The 15,675-nt window shown below is 37.8% G+C and overlaps 3 protein-coding genes across 3 annotated transcripts; all 3 read right to left on the bottom strand.

Moving 5' to 3' along the window:
- Positions 1 to 347: 347 nt before the first annotated feature.
- LOC18026541 (pentatricopeptide repeat-containing protein At2g34370, mitochondrial) lies at positions 348 to 1,778 on the bottom strand. The gene has a single exon (XM_006410519.1). The coding sequence runs from the start codon at positions 1,776 to 1,778 to the stop codon at positions 348 to 350; it is 1,431 nt and encodes a 476-aa protein (XP_006410582.1).
- A 209-nt stretch (positions 1,779 to 1,987) lies between these two features.
- LOC18027008 (protein DETOXIFICATION 15) lies at positions 1,988 to 5,636 on the bottom strand. Its single transcript, XM_006410518.2, has 8 exons — positions 5,274 to 5,636; positions 3,783 to 4,327; positions 3,438 to 3,524; positions 3,273 to 3,329; positions 2,856 to 3,094; positions 2,594 to 2,712; positions 2,396 to 2,482; positions 1,988 to 2,235 (listed from the first exon to the last, which is right to left on the bottom strand). The coding sequence occupies exons 1-8, from the start codon at positions 5,526 to 5,528 to the stop codon at positions 2,152 to 2,154; spliced, it is 1,473 nt and encodes a 490-aa protein (XP_006410581.1). The 5' UTR covers positions 5,529 to 5,636; the 3' UTR covers positions 1,988 to 2,151.
- Positions 5,637 to 6,974: 1,338 nt separating this feature from the next.
- Positions 6,975 to 14,240, bottom strand: LOC18027007 (RRP12-like protein). The gene is made up of 20 exons (XM_006410517.2): positions 14,157 to 14,240; positions 13,715 to 13,784; positions 13,075 to 13,635; positions 12,483 to 12,999; positions 12,099 to 12,356; positions 11,854 to 11,945; positions 11,100 to 11,309; positions 10,618 to 11,019; positions 10,208 to 10,383; positions 10,023 to 10,125; positions 9,831 to 9,887; positions 9,407 to 9,535; positions 9,263 to 9,331; positions 9,068 to 9,181; positions 8,800 to 8,961; positions 8,531 to 8,659; positions 8,201 to 8,302; positions 8,037 to 8,116; positions 7,811 to 7,951; positions 6,975 to 7,722 (listed from the first exon to the last, which is right to left on the bottom strand). The coding sequence occupies exons 3-20, from the start codon at positions 13,594 to 13,596 to the stop codon at positions 7,134 to 7,136; spliced, it is 3,852 nt and encodes a 1,283-aa protein (XP_006410580.1). The 5' UTR covers positions 13,597 to 13,635; positions 13,715 to 13,784; positions 14,157 to 14,240; the 3' UTR covers positions 6,975 to 7,133.
- Between the last annotated feature and the right edge of the window lie 1,435 nt (positions 14,241 to 15,675).

Here is a 15,675-nt window from a genome sequence, read left to right as displayed (position 1 = left end):
AGATTATGCCATGTCTGTTGTTATATCTTCTCCATCTCCTTACAATAGAAGCCTAGTTTCATCTTCTTCTACGTTTGCATAAGATATCTCCTGCAATTTTTCTTTGAAGCTTTTTATTTTTCTGAACAATGACAATTATATTTCATGGAGTTCTTGTTTCTTTGATCCTTGTATTTAAATATTGACTTATTTCCAACCGATATAACATACCAATGTGATATGGGAAAGAAACATTCAGTCAATATTTTCTTAGAACATATAAATGAAGCAAGGAAGAAAATCTCCAACAGGCTTGAGTATATCACCATTAAGGTTTTGGAGAGGATAGGTTTTGAAGAATAAAGAGCTTACCAATAATCTTGGCAGGAGCAGACCCCGTTTTCGCAATGGTGAAATCTTTTTGAGGCTTTTGTTATCAGTTTTCTCCCGGTTATCAGTGACAACATCTTACATGTATTGTGGCCATCAATACAGATACGCAAATTTTGTAAAACAGTCACGGGAGCACGAGCCTTTGAGTAAAGCAAGCCCCGAGCTAAGGCTAGCTTGTTGCTTCTAAAAAGAAGTTGTTGCTCTTTCTCCTCGTCTTCCAATTTATCAAGCAACCAAGTCGCAGGGACAAAACCCATCTCTAACATATGCACTTTCAAACTCCTCAATGCAGCCATTAATCTATCACTCTCTGGATGTGAAGTATCTCCTGATGTAAACTCATGCTTACTCTCTCTTCTCATCGTCCACTGAGGATTTCGTCGCATTTCCACCATTTCCTTTAGTTTCTCCTTGGCCGAGTCTGATGCTTTCTTTGCTACAAGACCTGCATTTGACTCTTGCTTCAACCTTAAGGCATCTAGTTTCTTCACTAACTCAGCTAACCTATCTCCCAGCTCTAGATCCCCATGAACCCAACAGAGATTCATCAGTGTTTCCCACACTTGAACGCTCGGTTCAATACTCATTCTTTCAACAAACTCCAATGCCTCATCCAAGTGACCACTTGCTGCCAACATCTCTGTTACGCTCACGTAGTCATCCATTGAAGGCACAATGCCATAGTCTCTGTACATAGCTTCTAAATGAAGCAACCCTTCGTTAACGTCCCCTAGCGAAGCACACGCAGCGAAGACGGCTTTGAATATCTCCTTGTCTGGTTTGTTACCTTCCTCTTTGAAGCGTGTAAAAATATCTATAGCGAGCTCACCATCTCCGTTCTTGGCTAAGCACCTCATCATAACACACCAAGTCTCTGAATCTCTCTCGTCGGGCATTTCGTGGAACACGTTCAATGCGTCATCAGTGGATCCACAATCAAAATACATTTTGATTATCGTGATGTATGATTTAACATCTAAAGAAGGAGAATTGGTGATTCGGGCATGAACAACCCTAGCTTCTTCCAAAGCCTCTGCTTCACCACATAGTTTCGCTAGCCCTAGAAGCCTAGGCAAATCCACAACACATCCCTTATCCTCTAAGATCTCGACGGCTTCTATTATTTTCCCTTCTTCACACAAAGCATCAAATGTCTCAATCGTCACAGATTGATGATCATTAGCCATCTGAGCATGGGAAGAAGAAACTCTTCTGCATTGAAAAAAACTTCGATTTTGCCACGTGTTTCGTGTTAAGACGTCGTCTCGAAGAGACGAAGTGATCATTTTTGTAGTGGGATTATGAGACTGGGCTCGCGAGTTGAAGCCATGGTTTGAGCTTTGCGTCCCCAACCAAAAGTAGGGTTTTGAAAATTTGAGAATTCGGCTGCAAGTTATCCTCACCATTAATTACTTTTATGTTTTTTTTTCAACACAAGTCACAAGTGGCTGGTCTAAAGCCAAAGTCAGAATTCAGAAATGTTTACTTCTTGCAATGATTCAGAAAAACCCTAAGAACAAGAAATCGACGTCGTTTGCAAATATAATTGCGAGAAAGAAAAAGAAAAAAAAAAGAGCTGCCAACTTTGTAAAAGCCCGAGAAAGTAAACCCTAAATAGAACAAAACAAATTATCAGACAATCCATGGTAAATGGGCCCCATATAGAGTTGAAAAGCAACAGAAATATCATAAACACTTCTTAATGAAATTATCCCCAACTTAATTATAAGGGTTCATAATCAAAATATACATATTCTGATTTTTGAAAATATATAGCTCTCAGCATACAATAGTAGACCCATTGTCGGCTGCAAAATCCTTCACATCTGAAGAAGACTCAACTCTGCTTGTAGCTTTCTTCACCTATCGATTATATATAAATATATAAAAACCAAGAAACATTAATATCATAATCAATAACTATCACAGTCATAGGCTCATAGCCCCCACGGCATGTTAATTAATTACGAAATATATCTGTATAGAGACGCAATATACTTAAATTACAATACAGATTGTTTACCTCTTCCTCCCAATTTGTGAAAAAGGTGATGAGGGAAAGACATACACCTTGAACGACGAGTGCACATATGATTCCCAGCCAAAGCCCCTTCACAAATTTAAACATTTTTTTTTGACATTGTATATGGTTAACTTTGAATTTTGAAATCAACTGATTTGAAAAAATTTGAGATGAGAAGAGAGAATCTAATTAATTTACCCGACCACCGATGTGAAAGTGAAAACCAAGTAACAAACCGAACGGAACTCCGACAAGGTAATATGATCCAAGATTCACGAAAGCTCCAATCTTCTGCCATCCACATCCTCTAGCCACCCCTTTTAACCGGAAACAATAAACTAAAATAAGAAAACAAAGCATATAACCAGTCTAAACCGAGTTTCAAAACCGGAATGGTGGTTATAGGGTGGTTTAACTTTACTTGTAAGCAAAGAAACGCGAGGAGTATGTATATATAAACCTGAAAGAACGCTTTGGAAGCTGTCTAGGCAGTGGCCTAAGGCAAGAATCGGCAACATGGAGGCTACATACGTGACTACTTTCGTGTCACTACTGTAAGCGAATCCCCATATCTTCCTTATCAGTATCAAAACCGAACCAACTAGCATACTCTCTACGATTGCAATGCTCAAGACCACACGAACCGCAAGCTTAGCCACTTTCGGATTCCCTGCACCTAGCTCATTTGACACCCTTGTGCTGCAGATTCCAAATTAAAGGAACATCTAACAGTACTGAGTTTCATGCTTAATTATATGCTGATTCTGGATACTGCATATATATCTGAGTATTGAATCTTGATGCAGTATCCACATACACTAATTAAGAACAAAGGTCTTTTGGTCCTTGGTTATATATGGTTTACTGGTGTACTTACCTTGCGGCGCCACTGAGGCCAAATGGGATCATCCAGATTGTTCCTGATGTATTAAGGCTGCAAAACAAAATTATTACTAAATTTAATCACAACCAAGAACTAATTAAATTTGTTCTGAATTATATATGACGAAGAGATAAAAGTCACGAAAACATATAGTCTTACCATATTGATAGGACAGAAGTTTCTAAAACCGGGTTCGGAAGAAGTCCGGACGAGAGAACCAAAAGTTCAAAGGACCACATCTCTAAGCTGCTCAAACAACATCACCAAAAATCAAGATACTAAAAATGGATACTAAATAAATGGAACTGAGCAATTAAAAATATTAAGAAAAGCAATATTTATCAAATCTCAACTTGGTTTTGAATTTAGAGTAATTTTATCACCACATTGGATAGCATATCAAGTATCAACACATTTATATCAATAAATCTATTTTCTACAAACCTTGTTTTCCAAGTTACCTCCAGTAAACAATTACTTATGGCATTTTCTTTTTAGACTTACCAGACCATAAGTGCAGAAGGAATAGCTAGCTTCATAAAAGGAATGATATCACGTAGAGCCTCCTTAGAGAAACCAGTCCAGGTCTTCGAGCAAGAAGGCGAAAACTTGACGTAACACGACAAGAGAATGACATTAAGCCAATACGAAATCGCATTCGCAACAGCTGCTCCTTTAAAACCTAAACCAGATTTCAACACCAAGACCCAACAGAGGATCACATGAAGAGAAGTGATGACTCCAGAACAGAACACCACAGGAAACACATTGTTCTGCGCCTGCAAGAACCTGTTGAGACATTGAAGAAGACCGTAGGCGAAGATGCTAGGGATCATGAATCTAGCGTAGGAGCCAGATAGGTATGCGATGGATTTGTCTTGGCCGAAGAAGACGAGGAAATGCTCTGTGTTGGCCCAAATGATGGAGAGAGGAACAGAGTAGAGTGTAAGAACAAGCATTGCTCTTTGCATCTGTATCCCTAACATCCCGTACATTTTTGCTCCGTATGATTGGCCACAAACTGTGTCCAACGCACTTGCTGTTCCCATCTGTTCAAAGGTGAATAGTTTTCTTATGATTAGATTTCTTGCTTTACAAGTAAGTGGACATGTTCAATTTTTAAATTCTGGACTGTCGATATCATTCACCGCTCAATACGACATGTGTGGATAACCCAAAAAAAAAGGAAAGAAACAAAATTATAGAGTATGTATTTGATGTTTTCGTAACCATACTTTGGTATCTACAAAATAATCAATAGCAACTGTACAAAACAACTTTTATTGTTTATTTTGGCGTTTCTATTTTTCTCCTAAAAATGACAAAATGTGTTTGTGCTTGTAGCTGTTGGAAAGTAGCTTAAAAGAATCAAATATGCACATGCAACTTAAAAATTCAGTTAATCAGACAAGGTAACTCCATGTCTCCATCGTAGCTGAATAGTTTATATTAGTTATTATTATTTTATTTATCATTTTGATATACGTTGTACTAGGTTTAAACTTACGGAGAGACTAATCATCACCCAATCTTGTTTAAGATCAGACTCTCCCCCCTCTTTTTTTTTTTTTAACTATCATACTACTTGCTTAAGCAGATTGATTACTTGAATATTAATGTTCTAAAAATTGGATTTAGCCGTTTTACACTTTATACCCGCAAAAATTAATTCATATTAACCTTGCTCTTAAGCCGTTAAGCGGCTGTGTATTTTTTTAACTTTTAGAAGACTTGTCTTAGTTAAATAAAAAATAAAAGAATGGTATATTAATCGGTGTCTACAAACACCTAAGGTTTCATTAGCGCGCCCGATTAACGACTATCCGTATTTTTTTAAAAAATGCTAAATATAAATATCATATCATTAAAGGCATGTTAACTAATTCTCGGTGTCTCATAAAAACAAACTTTGCTCTAAAAGAAATATGGAATATTACGTGTATATATACTATATATGTCGAGGGAAAGAGAGGGAGAGGGAAAGAGTAAACTGACGAGGAAGGTGAAGCCGGTAACGGAGGCGAAGGAGGTAGCAACGGCGGCGGCGGAGAGGGGAAGAGAGCCAAGATGTCCGAGGAACATGACTGAGATTACTTGCAGGGAAAACTGAAGAAGACTCACTGCGATTAGAGGGCAAGCAAGCCATAGCTGCTTCTTCACTTCCACCTTTATTCCACCAGTAATAATACACTTCTTCTCCGTCTCTCCTATGAGAGGCCATGACAACACATCCTCTCTCTCCTCCTTCATTATTGCTTTGCCTTTGCCTTTGCTGCAGAAAACGTATAGAATTTAGAGAGAGAGAGAGAGAGTAAAGTAACAATCTTTGTGATCCCTGTCTTTATGGGGATTTGTGTGTTTTGTTCGGTGTCTCTACTGATGTGTAGGGATTAGTGTTTTTATATTCTTGTAAGGTTATAGAGATCAGAGATGACGTATGTGCCTACGTGTCTCTAGTCCAGTGGGAAACCTCCATATATAGAGAGATGAACCCACTTCACTATTGGTGCCTTGGTGAGATCTTTTTGATACCAATTGAAGTAAGGGGCCCTTGAAGTAATGCATATCTTCTTCTTATTTAGTTTGGTAAGACATTAAAGTGGTTATTGAAAATATATTTAAGGTTATCTATACGTTAAGAAAAATATATAAGACAGGGTAAGGTTTCCTTACTCGTATTTAGTTTTCTTTTCTTTTCTGTCAAGGACTTTGTCCTATATACTGTATACAGAGCGATTCTAGATTTTTGCATGGTATCTTAGCCTTTCCTTTCGATTACAATTTTCATTAAAAAAAAATCTATCTATTGAACGGTGTGCAAACTTATCAAAAGTGGAAAAGATTGATTACCGTTTTTGACATACGAGACACAAAAATATTTTAAAAAAGAAAACACAGAAGTGAGAGGTCACCAACCAGAACAGAACAAAGAGATGAGCGGTGTGTGGATTCAAAATGAGCGGCGTGCGTTTACTGAAGAAGATGGAAATTTGGGCATTTCGTCTCGACTTATACTCTTTACGTTATTTTTTTTAATGCATTAAGAAAATGTATAAAGAAAATGAAAACTAAAAAGATATCATTTCTTAAAGTCATTTTTACTTGTATAATACATGTCAGATATATTCATGTGAAATTTTTCAAATGCAGTAGAAAATGTACTTATTACTTTATGAAATGTTTATTTCTTGAGAAATAATGACTTTCAGAAACGTTTTGCCCCCCCCCCCCCCAAATAAAATGTTTTGGTCACTGCGGAATTTACTTACAAATGCAAACTTCTTGAACTGGTATAAATTTTGGATTGATGGGAATTTGCTATGCTATGTGAATTTCGCAGTTACTGAATAATTTTATTCTCCAGTAGGTTTCAGTCCCCTAAAAAGGTAATGTAGTGTAACTAGTGCTAAGAGATGTTACAAAACCCGTAGTAAAGACGAGTGTTTTAAACTACAAAATGATGAATTACCAATTGTTTCTATAGAAGAAAATTGTGAGACCTTTCGATTGTCATGCTAACTTTTTTGTAGTTTTCAGCAAGAATTAAGGACCGGATGGGTTCAGTTATGCAAAATAATCAGATTTGAAATAGTTATCAGATTTGAAATAGTTAAGGAGTATCCAAGGATACTTAGCTCTTAACTACTCTACAGTTTGCTTTTTAAGTTTTAACCAGTCTGGTAGAGATGGATCCAATGACGATAACAATCCAGTATTAACTCTGAAAACCAATTTAAAAATCTGATTACAATACAAAATGGTCAAAATGGTATTTCAAGTTTCATCAGTCAAAAAATGTGTATTAAATAAACTATTCTGATAACTTGAACATGGTGGGAAGCTTATGCCACTTGTTTACTTGCTTTTCTTCTTCTTCCCAGACGATTTCTTCTGACCACTCCTCTTGAATTTTTTGAACTTAGTGGTGGCAAGTGCTTCTGCAGCGCTCTTGCCTTCCATCCTCTTTGCCATCTTAACCACACTAGACATACCTCTGACTGCAACTGCCCGCTGATCTGGTCTACGGCTCATCATCTTGCGATCAAGTGGCCAATACGCATATGGTTCAAGCTTATCTTTCCTCTTAAGATCGCCACTTGCCTTTTTGCTTGCATACTCTTTGCCTGTGTAAGCGTATCCAGACTCTGATGTCTTTATTCGCTTTTGGTTCTTCCTCGATGTGTTTACAGAGAAACGGCTACCTTTGCTGCTCTTGGCATCCGAATCTGCATCAGAGATTTCCTTCTTTTTACCTCTCTCTCCTTCATGGATGATTAGCCGTCCTTCCACATCAAACTCTGCTTCCTCATCCGAGTCAGCTTTCCGTTTGCGAAGCTCACTTGATCGAAGAGCTGATCTTGTTTTGTATCGATCCATTAAGTCAAGTGGTTCATCATCTGACTCGTCAACTTCAAGATGGCTCTGCCTCTGATTTTTCTTGGATCTGTAATACGTCACCGCCATCAGGTAGGTATATCCAAAAAAGCACAGCGAGTCACAATTATTGCCAAAATGTGTATATTACAACCAACCTCAAAGCGGATGCTTTAGATTTCAACAAAGAGGAAGCCTTGCTACGGCCATGCGACCGCCCATCCATGTAGTCTCCATCGCTGTCCTCGTCTTCATCCGCAAAATCAGAAAATATCTTGGTATCATTCCACCGGCTAGCCCTGGAAGACACAAGTCAATAACAATTAGTAACTGACCACGTAGAAACTTGTATGAGAACATCTGTTAATTGACTTGGAAATGTACTTTGATGAAGTTTCTTTTGAGTGCTGCGATCTACTCATCTCAGAGCCAGCTGCATATTTTTTCTCTTTACGTTCCTTGACCTGAGATGAACCAAGAGAATATGTATGAGATACAGAACATTCACGATACTGAAATCTAAACAATTTTGAAAATTGTTAACAAACCTTTCGAATGTTTGTCAGGAGTTTCATATGTTCCTCAGGCATCACAGACTTGACAGCCTCCGTGCCACATTTCTTGATGAGCATCTCCAACAGAAGCCTCACCTATAATACCAACATGACTCTTAAAAAAAGAACAAGAACCCGCAAAAAAAAGTCCTAATATAAATATATATTAACTAGTATGCATGCTGCTCCTAAGCAACAAAGTTTATTTACTAGCAAAAGTGCAATACGTGTAAGTGTGTGCGTCAGCGTGTGTGTGAGAAGGCAAAGTTGCGAAAATGTTATATTCATATTTTAGAGACCAAAGATGCCATTTTCGGCAGGCACCTTTGCTTTAAAAAGGTTTTTGGTTCCTTCCGGCCACTTCAGTAAGCCTTCAACCATGCTCTTTAAGTTCGCGTGTAGTCCTTCAACGGGAGATTTAGCCACCAACACCTTCAACAAACCTAAATTTGCCTGTTTTCCAAAATAGATTGGTTGTAAGTTTCAGAGAATGAAAACAATTCAAAGAATTTCATTGATAAACAACTTAGACAAATGGATAACTCGCAGCAAAATAAAGTTTTGGCCTCTTGAAAGGGAAGATAAGGACTAACTTTTGTAATTTCCTTATTTCTTCTCTGGAGGAGAAGAAATGTTGAAGGAAGCAAATTGTAAGCACTAGCTATAAGATCGGAGAATTCATATGTCAAACGAGCTACGCCCTTAACAGCAGCACTAATCATCTGAGGTTTTTCTCCAGCCAAGCAACCAACCACCTGTGACGGTTATAGCAGAGGTCAACAATCCATCTTGATGCAAAAATGAAAAACAAGATCCTGAAAAAAATGTTACAGTGACTTGTTAGGAATATATTAAACATACCATATTGAAGTAACCATGTAATTTCTCATTGTCTCCACCATTTTCCTCATCTGCATATGCGTGCCCAATCTGAACAAGCACGTCGTAGGCTCTGCTTCTTGTTTTTTTATTTACCTGCAGAAACAGCAGCGACCTGAAAAATGAATCTTACACGATCATAGTTTGACAAAAAACAGTTCAAGCAATGCTTAGTACCTCCTTTAAAGCAAGTATAACTTCGGGTAGAAATGAAGAAACAATGTCCTTTCTCTCCTTTAAATCGTCCTGTACGGGTAAAAAACCATCAGAATCTAGGAGGAAGTATTTCCCTAAAATACACAAAAAGCTTTAGCTTCTTACAGTCCTTGACGCATGAGCTAGCAAGAAGTATAAACAATCAAGTTTATGGCGCTTGGCCGAGACATGGCAAATATTGTGCATCAGCTCAAGCAACTCCTCGAGGTTCTTTGAAACAAATCCATCAGAACTCTGACAACAGAAACATTTGTACCGAGGACGTAAGTCAAGATTTATTTGTAAATGAAAGCTAAAATTAACGGTTTTCAAGGGCCTAAAGAAGTCGCATAAGTGCATAGGGGACAGAACTTTCTGTTAGACATCTAATGTTTAACATAACGAAAGGCAGCATGTACAAACAAAAAATAATCACGGATTACTAGCGATGAAGTTTAGGACGCTTAAGCGAGCATAATCAGCTACAAAAAAGGAATCAATATACTTGACCTCTTCAAAGAGTGGAATTTTACGGCAAGGAAAGCAATACCTTCAAGATGATCGAAAGAACTTTGTAGGCTTTCTTTTGAATTTGGCCTTTGGGATCCTGCAGTTTAAGATCCACATCAGCATATACCCCTCCTCCACACAATTCATAAAATCATCTTCATGTATTAGGAGAATAAATCACAGCCACAGCCCGAACAATATATCATTCACCACAATAGATAATTTTACAAACCTGCATCGCAGGCTTCAGAGAACTGAATACGGCATCTACTTCTTGATGTTTTTCACTATCCAAACCAGGTACAAGCGAAGCTAACAGATCAAACAAACTTGCCCTGAAATGAAATGCAGATTTATAGGGTCAAGTTTGGCTCAGTAGCAAACTAATAAACTAAAATTACAAGTGGGAGTGAATACCTAAGATTGGAAGAAGAATTTTTGTCTGCGGTATTATCGACGTCCATCCCACTAGCAGAACTTTCATCTTGTGCAATGGCAGTTTGCGTAGCCTTTAGAAGCTCTCGCAGTGTATTGAAAAGTAGCTTTGAAACAGTCTTTTTCTCCGCTATGGAAACCAGGTTGCCTATTGCAGACTGAAAGAAAGACAACTAAAGTTATCAACTACTGTGATAAGCTCTAATTACGTTAAGTTTATATAATCAGAGAGGGACATAGACCAATTAAATGAGAAGACAACATAAACAAGAATAAGTTCTGGTGAGATTTTAATTAAGTGATATTATATTCCAAAGGAGATTATAATTTCTATGATGTATCCCAAATTTAAATGAGAGTCAAATACCCTGCCCTTCAAGGTTGTTAATTACCTGAAGAGAACCGCCATCATCATTGCCAGATTCATGAAAAATCCTTGACAATACATCCAATAATCTAGGAGCACACGACTGCAGAACTTTCAAATTAGCTGCCGCATGGTGTGAATCATAACGAGCTACGGCTCGTAGCGTAGCAGGACTAGCATCATTGGCAAGTACTTCTTTACCGTCCACAACTTCCTTATTTTGTTGAACCAGAATATTCAAACTGGTGCATATAATTCCGCGTGTTTCAGTCTGCGTTTGAAGAGCTCCACACAATATTCGCCCCAGATCCGCAAAGCTCTCCACGGTATCCACAGGATAATTACAAAAAGAAGGTAGCAAAGCCCATAATGAATATACGAGAGAATCCACACTCCTGGATGCTCCGGTAAGACCTTGTAGCTTGAGCTGCCATCACAAAGAATTAGCAACATTAGAGAAAAATAAAGATAAGAATATATCAAACGGCGGGTAAAGGTAAAAATTACCTGTTGAGCTTTCTGGCTCATTGTTTCGACCATTCTAAAAATAGTCTCTGTAAAGAAACTTAACCGCCCTCCAACTGTGTACTGCTTCAGGATTGGGAAGAGCCAAACGTTTACCTCAGACAGATCACTCACCTCAAGGTTCAAACGCACAATGCTTAAAAATGTTTCAGGTCCCATAGCACCAAGGGCTGATCCAACACACTCATGCAACTGAGAATTAATATAACATCAGTTAAACAAAATAGTCAGGTAAATAAAAGTCATGACTAAAAGAAGAAAGGTCTAATACACTGACATGTTGCATCATCTACTATCGTTCAATCATTCATTTCTAACTAAGATGAGAGAACGTTCACATAACAAGTTCTGCATAGGTACTTCGCGTATAGAATTTCTTTACTGGCAGCATTAGAGCCACCATTAAGTCAATACACAAGCAAAAAAAGGTTTACACAAGAAGTGTAGCCAAGAGATCAAGCATTTTGAGACTTTGAAATGAAATCAACACAGCCAAATATCTATTGACAATGACATAGTTGCATATGCTCACAACATTTCATTTCTCCCCATTTCTGATATTGTCACCGACGTGCAACGGTAAAGAATATTGTTGTTATGATTAGAAGTACTTAGGTCCAACGATGAAGCTAAGTTAACAGATCAAAAAGTGACATCACTATCTCAAGTATTTCTACTGTAATATAGAACCCCAGGAGATGGTCATTAGGCTCCAGGACTAGAACATCAAAGTTACCTGCTTTCTATAAGGAAAGTCTTCATCAGGTAAATCTTGCATATCTGACAAGTCCTTGAGGGTCTTCCTCATAAAATATGTAGAATCTTCACCTGAAAATTGAGTGAAAGGATTACCACATGAACAACTAAGCAAATAATTTTTCGAAATAACGCCCTGAGATACAAGAGTCAGTATCTCAGAATGGAAATAACCTTCAACAAGAAGAAACAAATGAAAAGTCAGAAAATGAAAAAAGTAATTACCTAATTTATCAAACATCGCCGAAACTACTTGAAAAGCCATGTCCCAGACTGCATGGTACTTGTAATCAAGCAAGCTTTCAACTGTTGCACACAGCTTTTCAACGACTGTTGGTCTAGACTTCCTACCATCCAAGTTTGAATTCCGGATTTCGTTGACGCTTTCTCTGATCAAGCTTTCATCAAGGCATGAATCTATCAAACTCTTCAATGAATCCGTTGCTGCAAAGATTGCCTCCTCGTGTTCAGATGCAATCATATCTGCCAAAAAGAAGCATAAAGATCATGGAAACAGAAGGATAAACCTCACTGACAAGAAAAGCAGTATCTTTAAGAAATTCTGAAACCCAAAAAAAAAAGCAGGAAGGAGCAGTTACAAAAGCATACCTATCAGACCATTGAACACCTTAGGAAGTTTGGCCACACAAAGATCTCTGTTAAGGGAAAAAGCCCTCGTCAACCCAACTTTCAGTAAACGTGCAGTGAAGGTCATGGCATCAGCAGATGTTTCATGCGCTGAGAACGGTTCAGCGGCAATAGATAACACTTCAATTAGCGCCTCAACTGGAACCTCAGAGGCTGGATTAAGACAAACTGCATTTAAAGAGTCTATCACCGGCCTTGTAACAAATGGATCGCGCAGAATCAGCAGGTTCTTAAAGCCCAAGATCAGAGTAGCCATGTGCTTTTTCGACATCAGGGCCAAGCACTCTTTCAGGGTGATGAGAATGTAAATCACTTGCTGTGCTGCCCTGGCTCCTTCGTTAGAACCCTCTTCCGATTTGGCAAGGTCTAAATATTTCTGGAACAATTCTGCGATAGCTCCACTGACTGATTGCCAGGCCTTTGTTCCATGGGATTTTTGCAGGACATCACGGAGACACGAGTTTGCTACCTTTCTTACCTGGAATTAAAAGAAGAAGTTCGTTAAAGTCTGATGCAGACACAATTCATCAACACCAGTAAATTTGTAAATTACCTTTCCGTCTGAATGAGTTACGAAATTCAGCAAGATTGTGTAAGATTCAGAGCCTTCGTTCCCCATAACGGACTCAACGGTTGTGAGGAGATGAACAAGACACTTCAATGCCGAAATCAAGCACTCAGGTGTGGCTGATCTAAGACGCAGAACGTTGAGGACAAGACGCAAAGCCAAACCATTCCTCTTCAGTACTCCTGCTGAGACTTTAGGGAACACAAGGGAAAGGATGACAACATGTGGCTGAACAACATCCAAACGTGGTTCGGCATCTGCAGACAAGATGCTGTCTAGCGATCTGCATGTTGCGGCGAAGTAAGCCACAGGTGTCCGACTAAGATTGTCTTCTGCTAGGATTTTAGATAGCTCTTCGATGGCAGCGCATAGTTGTTCATGGTCTGGTCGTTTTGACTGAGATAAGCGAGAGCGCATGAACTCCCCAAAATCTTCAGAAACAGGCAGCTCTGGTTCTGAGGATGTGAGGCACATACTGGTTTCAATGTCAAGACACAATGATTCCATAAATAGGTTCCGTTTCCTTGACTAGTCCAGGTGAAATTTCTACAATAGAACGGGAACCATTAGGTTTGTTATCGATTACTTTACAACGAGAATGACAAAAACCTAAATGAAAACTTACTTTGTCGTTGAGATTGAAGAAGCTTGTTTGGGAGGAAGTTGTTCACGAGTAAGATGGAGCTTCTGAGATTCTATATAGATGGGAAACAATAAAAAGACAGAAATTTTAGTGCAATATGATGCGATTGTATCTACTGAAAACAGCAGAACTGAAAATAATTTTCGTAACATTCATCACACTTAAATTTCATCATCAGAACATAAAATAATTGTGTTTTTAAACTAAATTTAGCCAAATTCTATGAACCCACAGCGAGATTGAAGAAGAGTTTTTAGCCCAAAAAAGAGATTGAAGAAGAGTCCAAATGGAAGCTGTAGGGTTGAAGAAGAGTCTCAGAACATGAAATACGCAATAAACGAAATAAGTAGAGAGAATTAAGCTTCGCAATTTGGATTGAATCCAAACAAAGAGAGAAACGAATAATTGTCGCCGGGTTTATAACCTGAAACTGCAATGGAGAAAACCCTCGTGGAGCTCGGTCGCTTGACGATCGATGACGACTAGGCGACTGCACTTTTGTCTTACCGATAAGGAGAACCCTAAAATCAGTCAGGGTTTAAGGTATAACTAAAACCGGTCAAACCGGCTACACGGTCTTGATTTACAAAACATTGATTGATTTAAACCGTACCAGAAGGAAAAACAATTATATTTTAACTAATCGGGATAATCTTACATTTAAGACTATCAACATCAGTCAACTCTGATTGACAATTTGGCATCATAGTAGCCAAAAAAAAAAAACTTGAACTATGTTCTCCCAATCTTATGGCGATTCACTCGACTGAGCCAGACTGTTCAATTGAGCTCATGAAGTTTGATAGGAGAGGTTTAGTTGTTTGTTTTTTTTTGCACTGCAAAAAGTATTAAATGAAGTCTTTTGGTGTTGAAGTAAATTAATGAAAGCTTAAGTTTTTAAGTTTAGTGAATATATATAAACAAACAATTTTCAGCTCAAAAGAGAAATTGCAATTGGGGTCTGATGTTGGAATGAAGATGCAAAAAGAAAAACTCATATGTTATTTGCAGCTAAAAAAATTTGGCCTTGAAAATGAATCTTCTTTTGGTCTTGAACATTGTGCGCTTGCTTGCTTGCTCTCAAAGCCACTCCAGCTTCTTTGCACCAGAAAGTACATTTCATTGTCTTGTCTTGTGAGAAGAGTGGTACTAGAATGAGACTTTGAGTTGTCATCACAGTTTCTTGTGAAAAGAGTGGTACTAGAATGAGACTTTGAGTTGTCATCACAGCCTCGATCAAAAAAACAATAGAAATATCATACCATTGTTTCTCATATGAATTCAACTTCAAAAAGATTGGAATCAAGGCATTAATAAGGTTTTGTTTAAAATTTTTTCGAGCAGGCTAATTCAAACAATCTTTTTGTTGTTTTTTCCCTTAACTTGCGAATTTTTTTGCACATTATAGACTTTTGAACGTTGATTGGTTGTGTTGTTGCTCTTGGAATTTTAGTGGCAGGTACATAGGTTTATGTTATGTTAAAAGTAAATATAATAACACTTACTCATGATGACTAAATATTGGTTTCTGGTTTGTCTTAGTTTGGCTTACAATATTTGTGCATATACATATTTTGAAAGAATAGATATACTAAAGTACATCTAGTTATGTTTGGTTATGTTGTTCATAGGAAGTTGTCAGACTCCATTGCCCATACTCCAAGACGTGGCTGCAAGAAACAATAATATAAGACTAGCGACTGCAGAAATTTTGTCTTGACGATAATGAAACAGAACCCTAAAATCAATCTAGGGTTTAAGGTTTAAGCAAAACCGGTCAAGCTGACCGACACAGTGTAGTTTACAAAGCATTGATTAATAAGAATATGATTATATTAACCTGTTGTAACTTTTCCTAAAATCTTTTTGTCATCTAAAAATTTTAATTATATTTATAAAAATAATTACAAAAACAATTTTTTCAGTCGACAATTTATATGTTC

This window comes from Eutrema salsugineum, unplaced genomic scaffold, assembly GCF_000478725.1.
Source record: "Eutrema salsugineum unplaced genomic scaffold, Eutsalg1_0 scaffold_10, whole genome shotgun sequence".
Lineage (NCBI taxonomy): Eukaryota > Viridiplantae > Streptophyta > Magnoliopsida > Brassicales > Brassicaceae > Eutrema > Eutrema salsugineum.
Note: the sequence above shows the minus strand (reverse complement) of the source record. Positions and strands in the feature narration are given on the sequence as shown.

Excerpts from the sequence above, each read along its gene's own strand:
- LOC18027008 (XM_006410518.2), bottom strand. The coding sequence starts at position 5,528 with ATGAAGGAGGAGAGAGAGGATGTGTTGTCATGGCCTCTCATAGGAGAG. Across the intron at positions 3,525-3,782 it reads CCTTCTGCACTTATGGTCTG|CTTAGAGATGTGGTCCTTTG; the intron begins GTAAGTCTAAAA and ends TTGTTTGAGCAG. Across the intron at positions 2,713-2,855 it reads CTTCCAAAGCGTTCTTTCAG|GGGTGGCTAGAGGATGTGGA; the intron begins GTTTATATATAC and ends TCCGGTTAAAAG.
- LOC18027007 (XM_006410517.2), bottom strand. The coding sequence starts at position 13,596 with ATGGAATCATTGTGTCTTGACATTGAAACCAGTATGTGCCTCACATCC. Across the intron at positions 9,182-9,262 it reads TTATACTTGCTTTAAAGGAG|GTAAATAAAAAAACAAGAAG; the intron begins GTACTAAGCATT and ends CTGTTTCTGCAG. Across the intron at positions 8,660-8,799 it reads GAAATAAGGAAATTACAAAA|GCAAATTTAGGTTTGTTGAA; the intron begins GTTAGTCCTTAT and ends TTTGGAAAACAG.
- LOC18026541 (XM_006410519.1), bottom strand. The coding sequence starts at position 1,778 with ATGGTGAGGATAACTTGCAGCCGAATTCTCAAATTTTCAAAACCCTAC.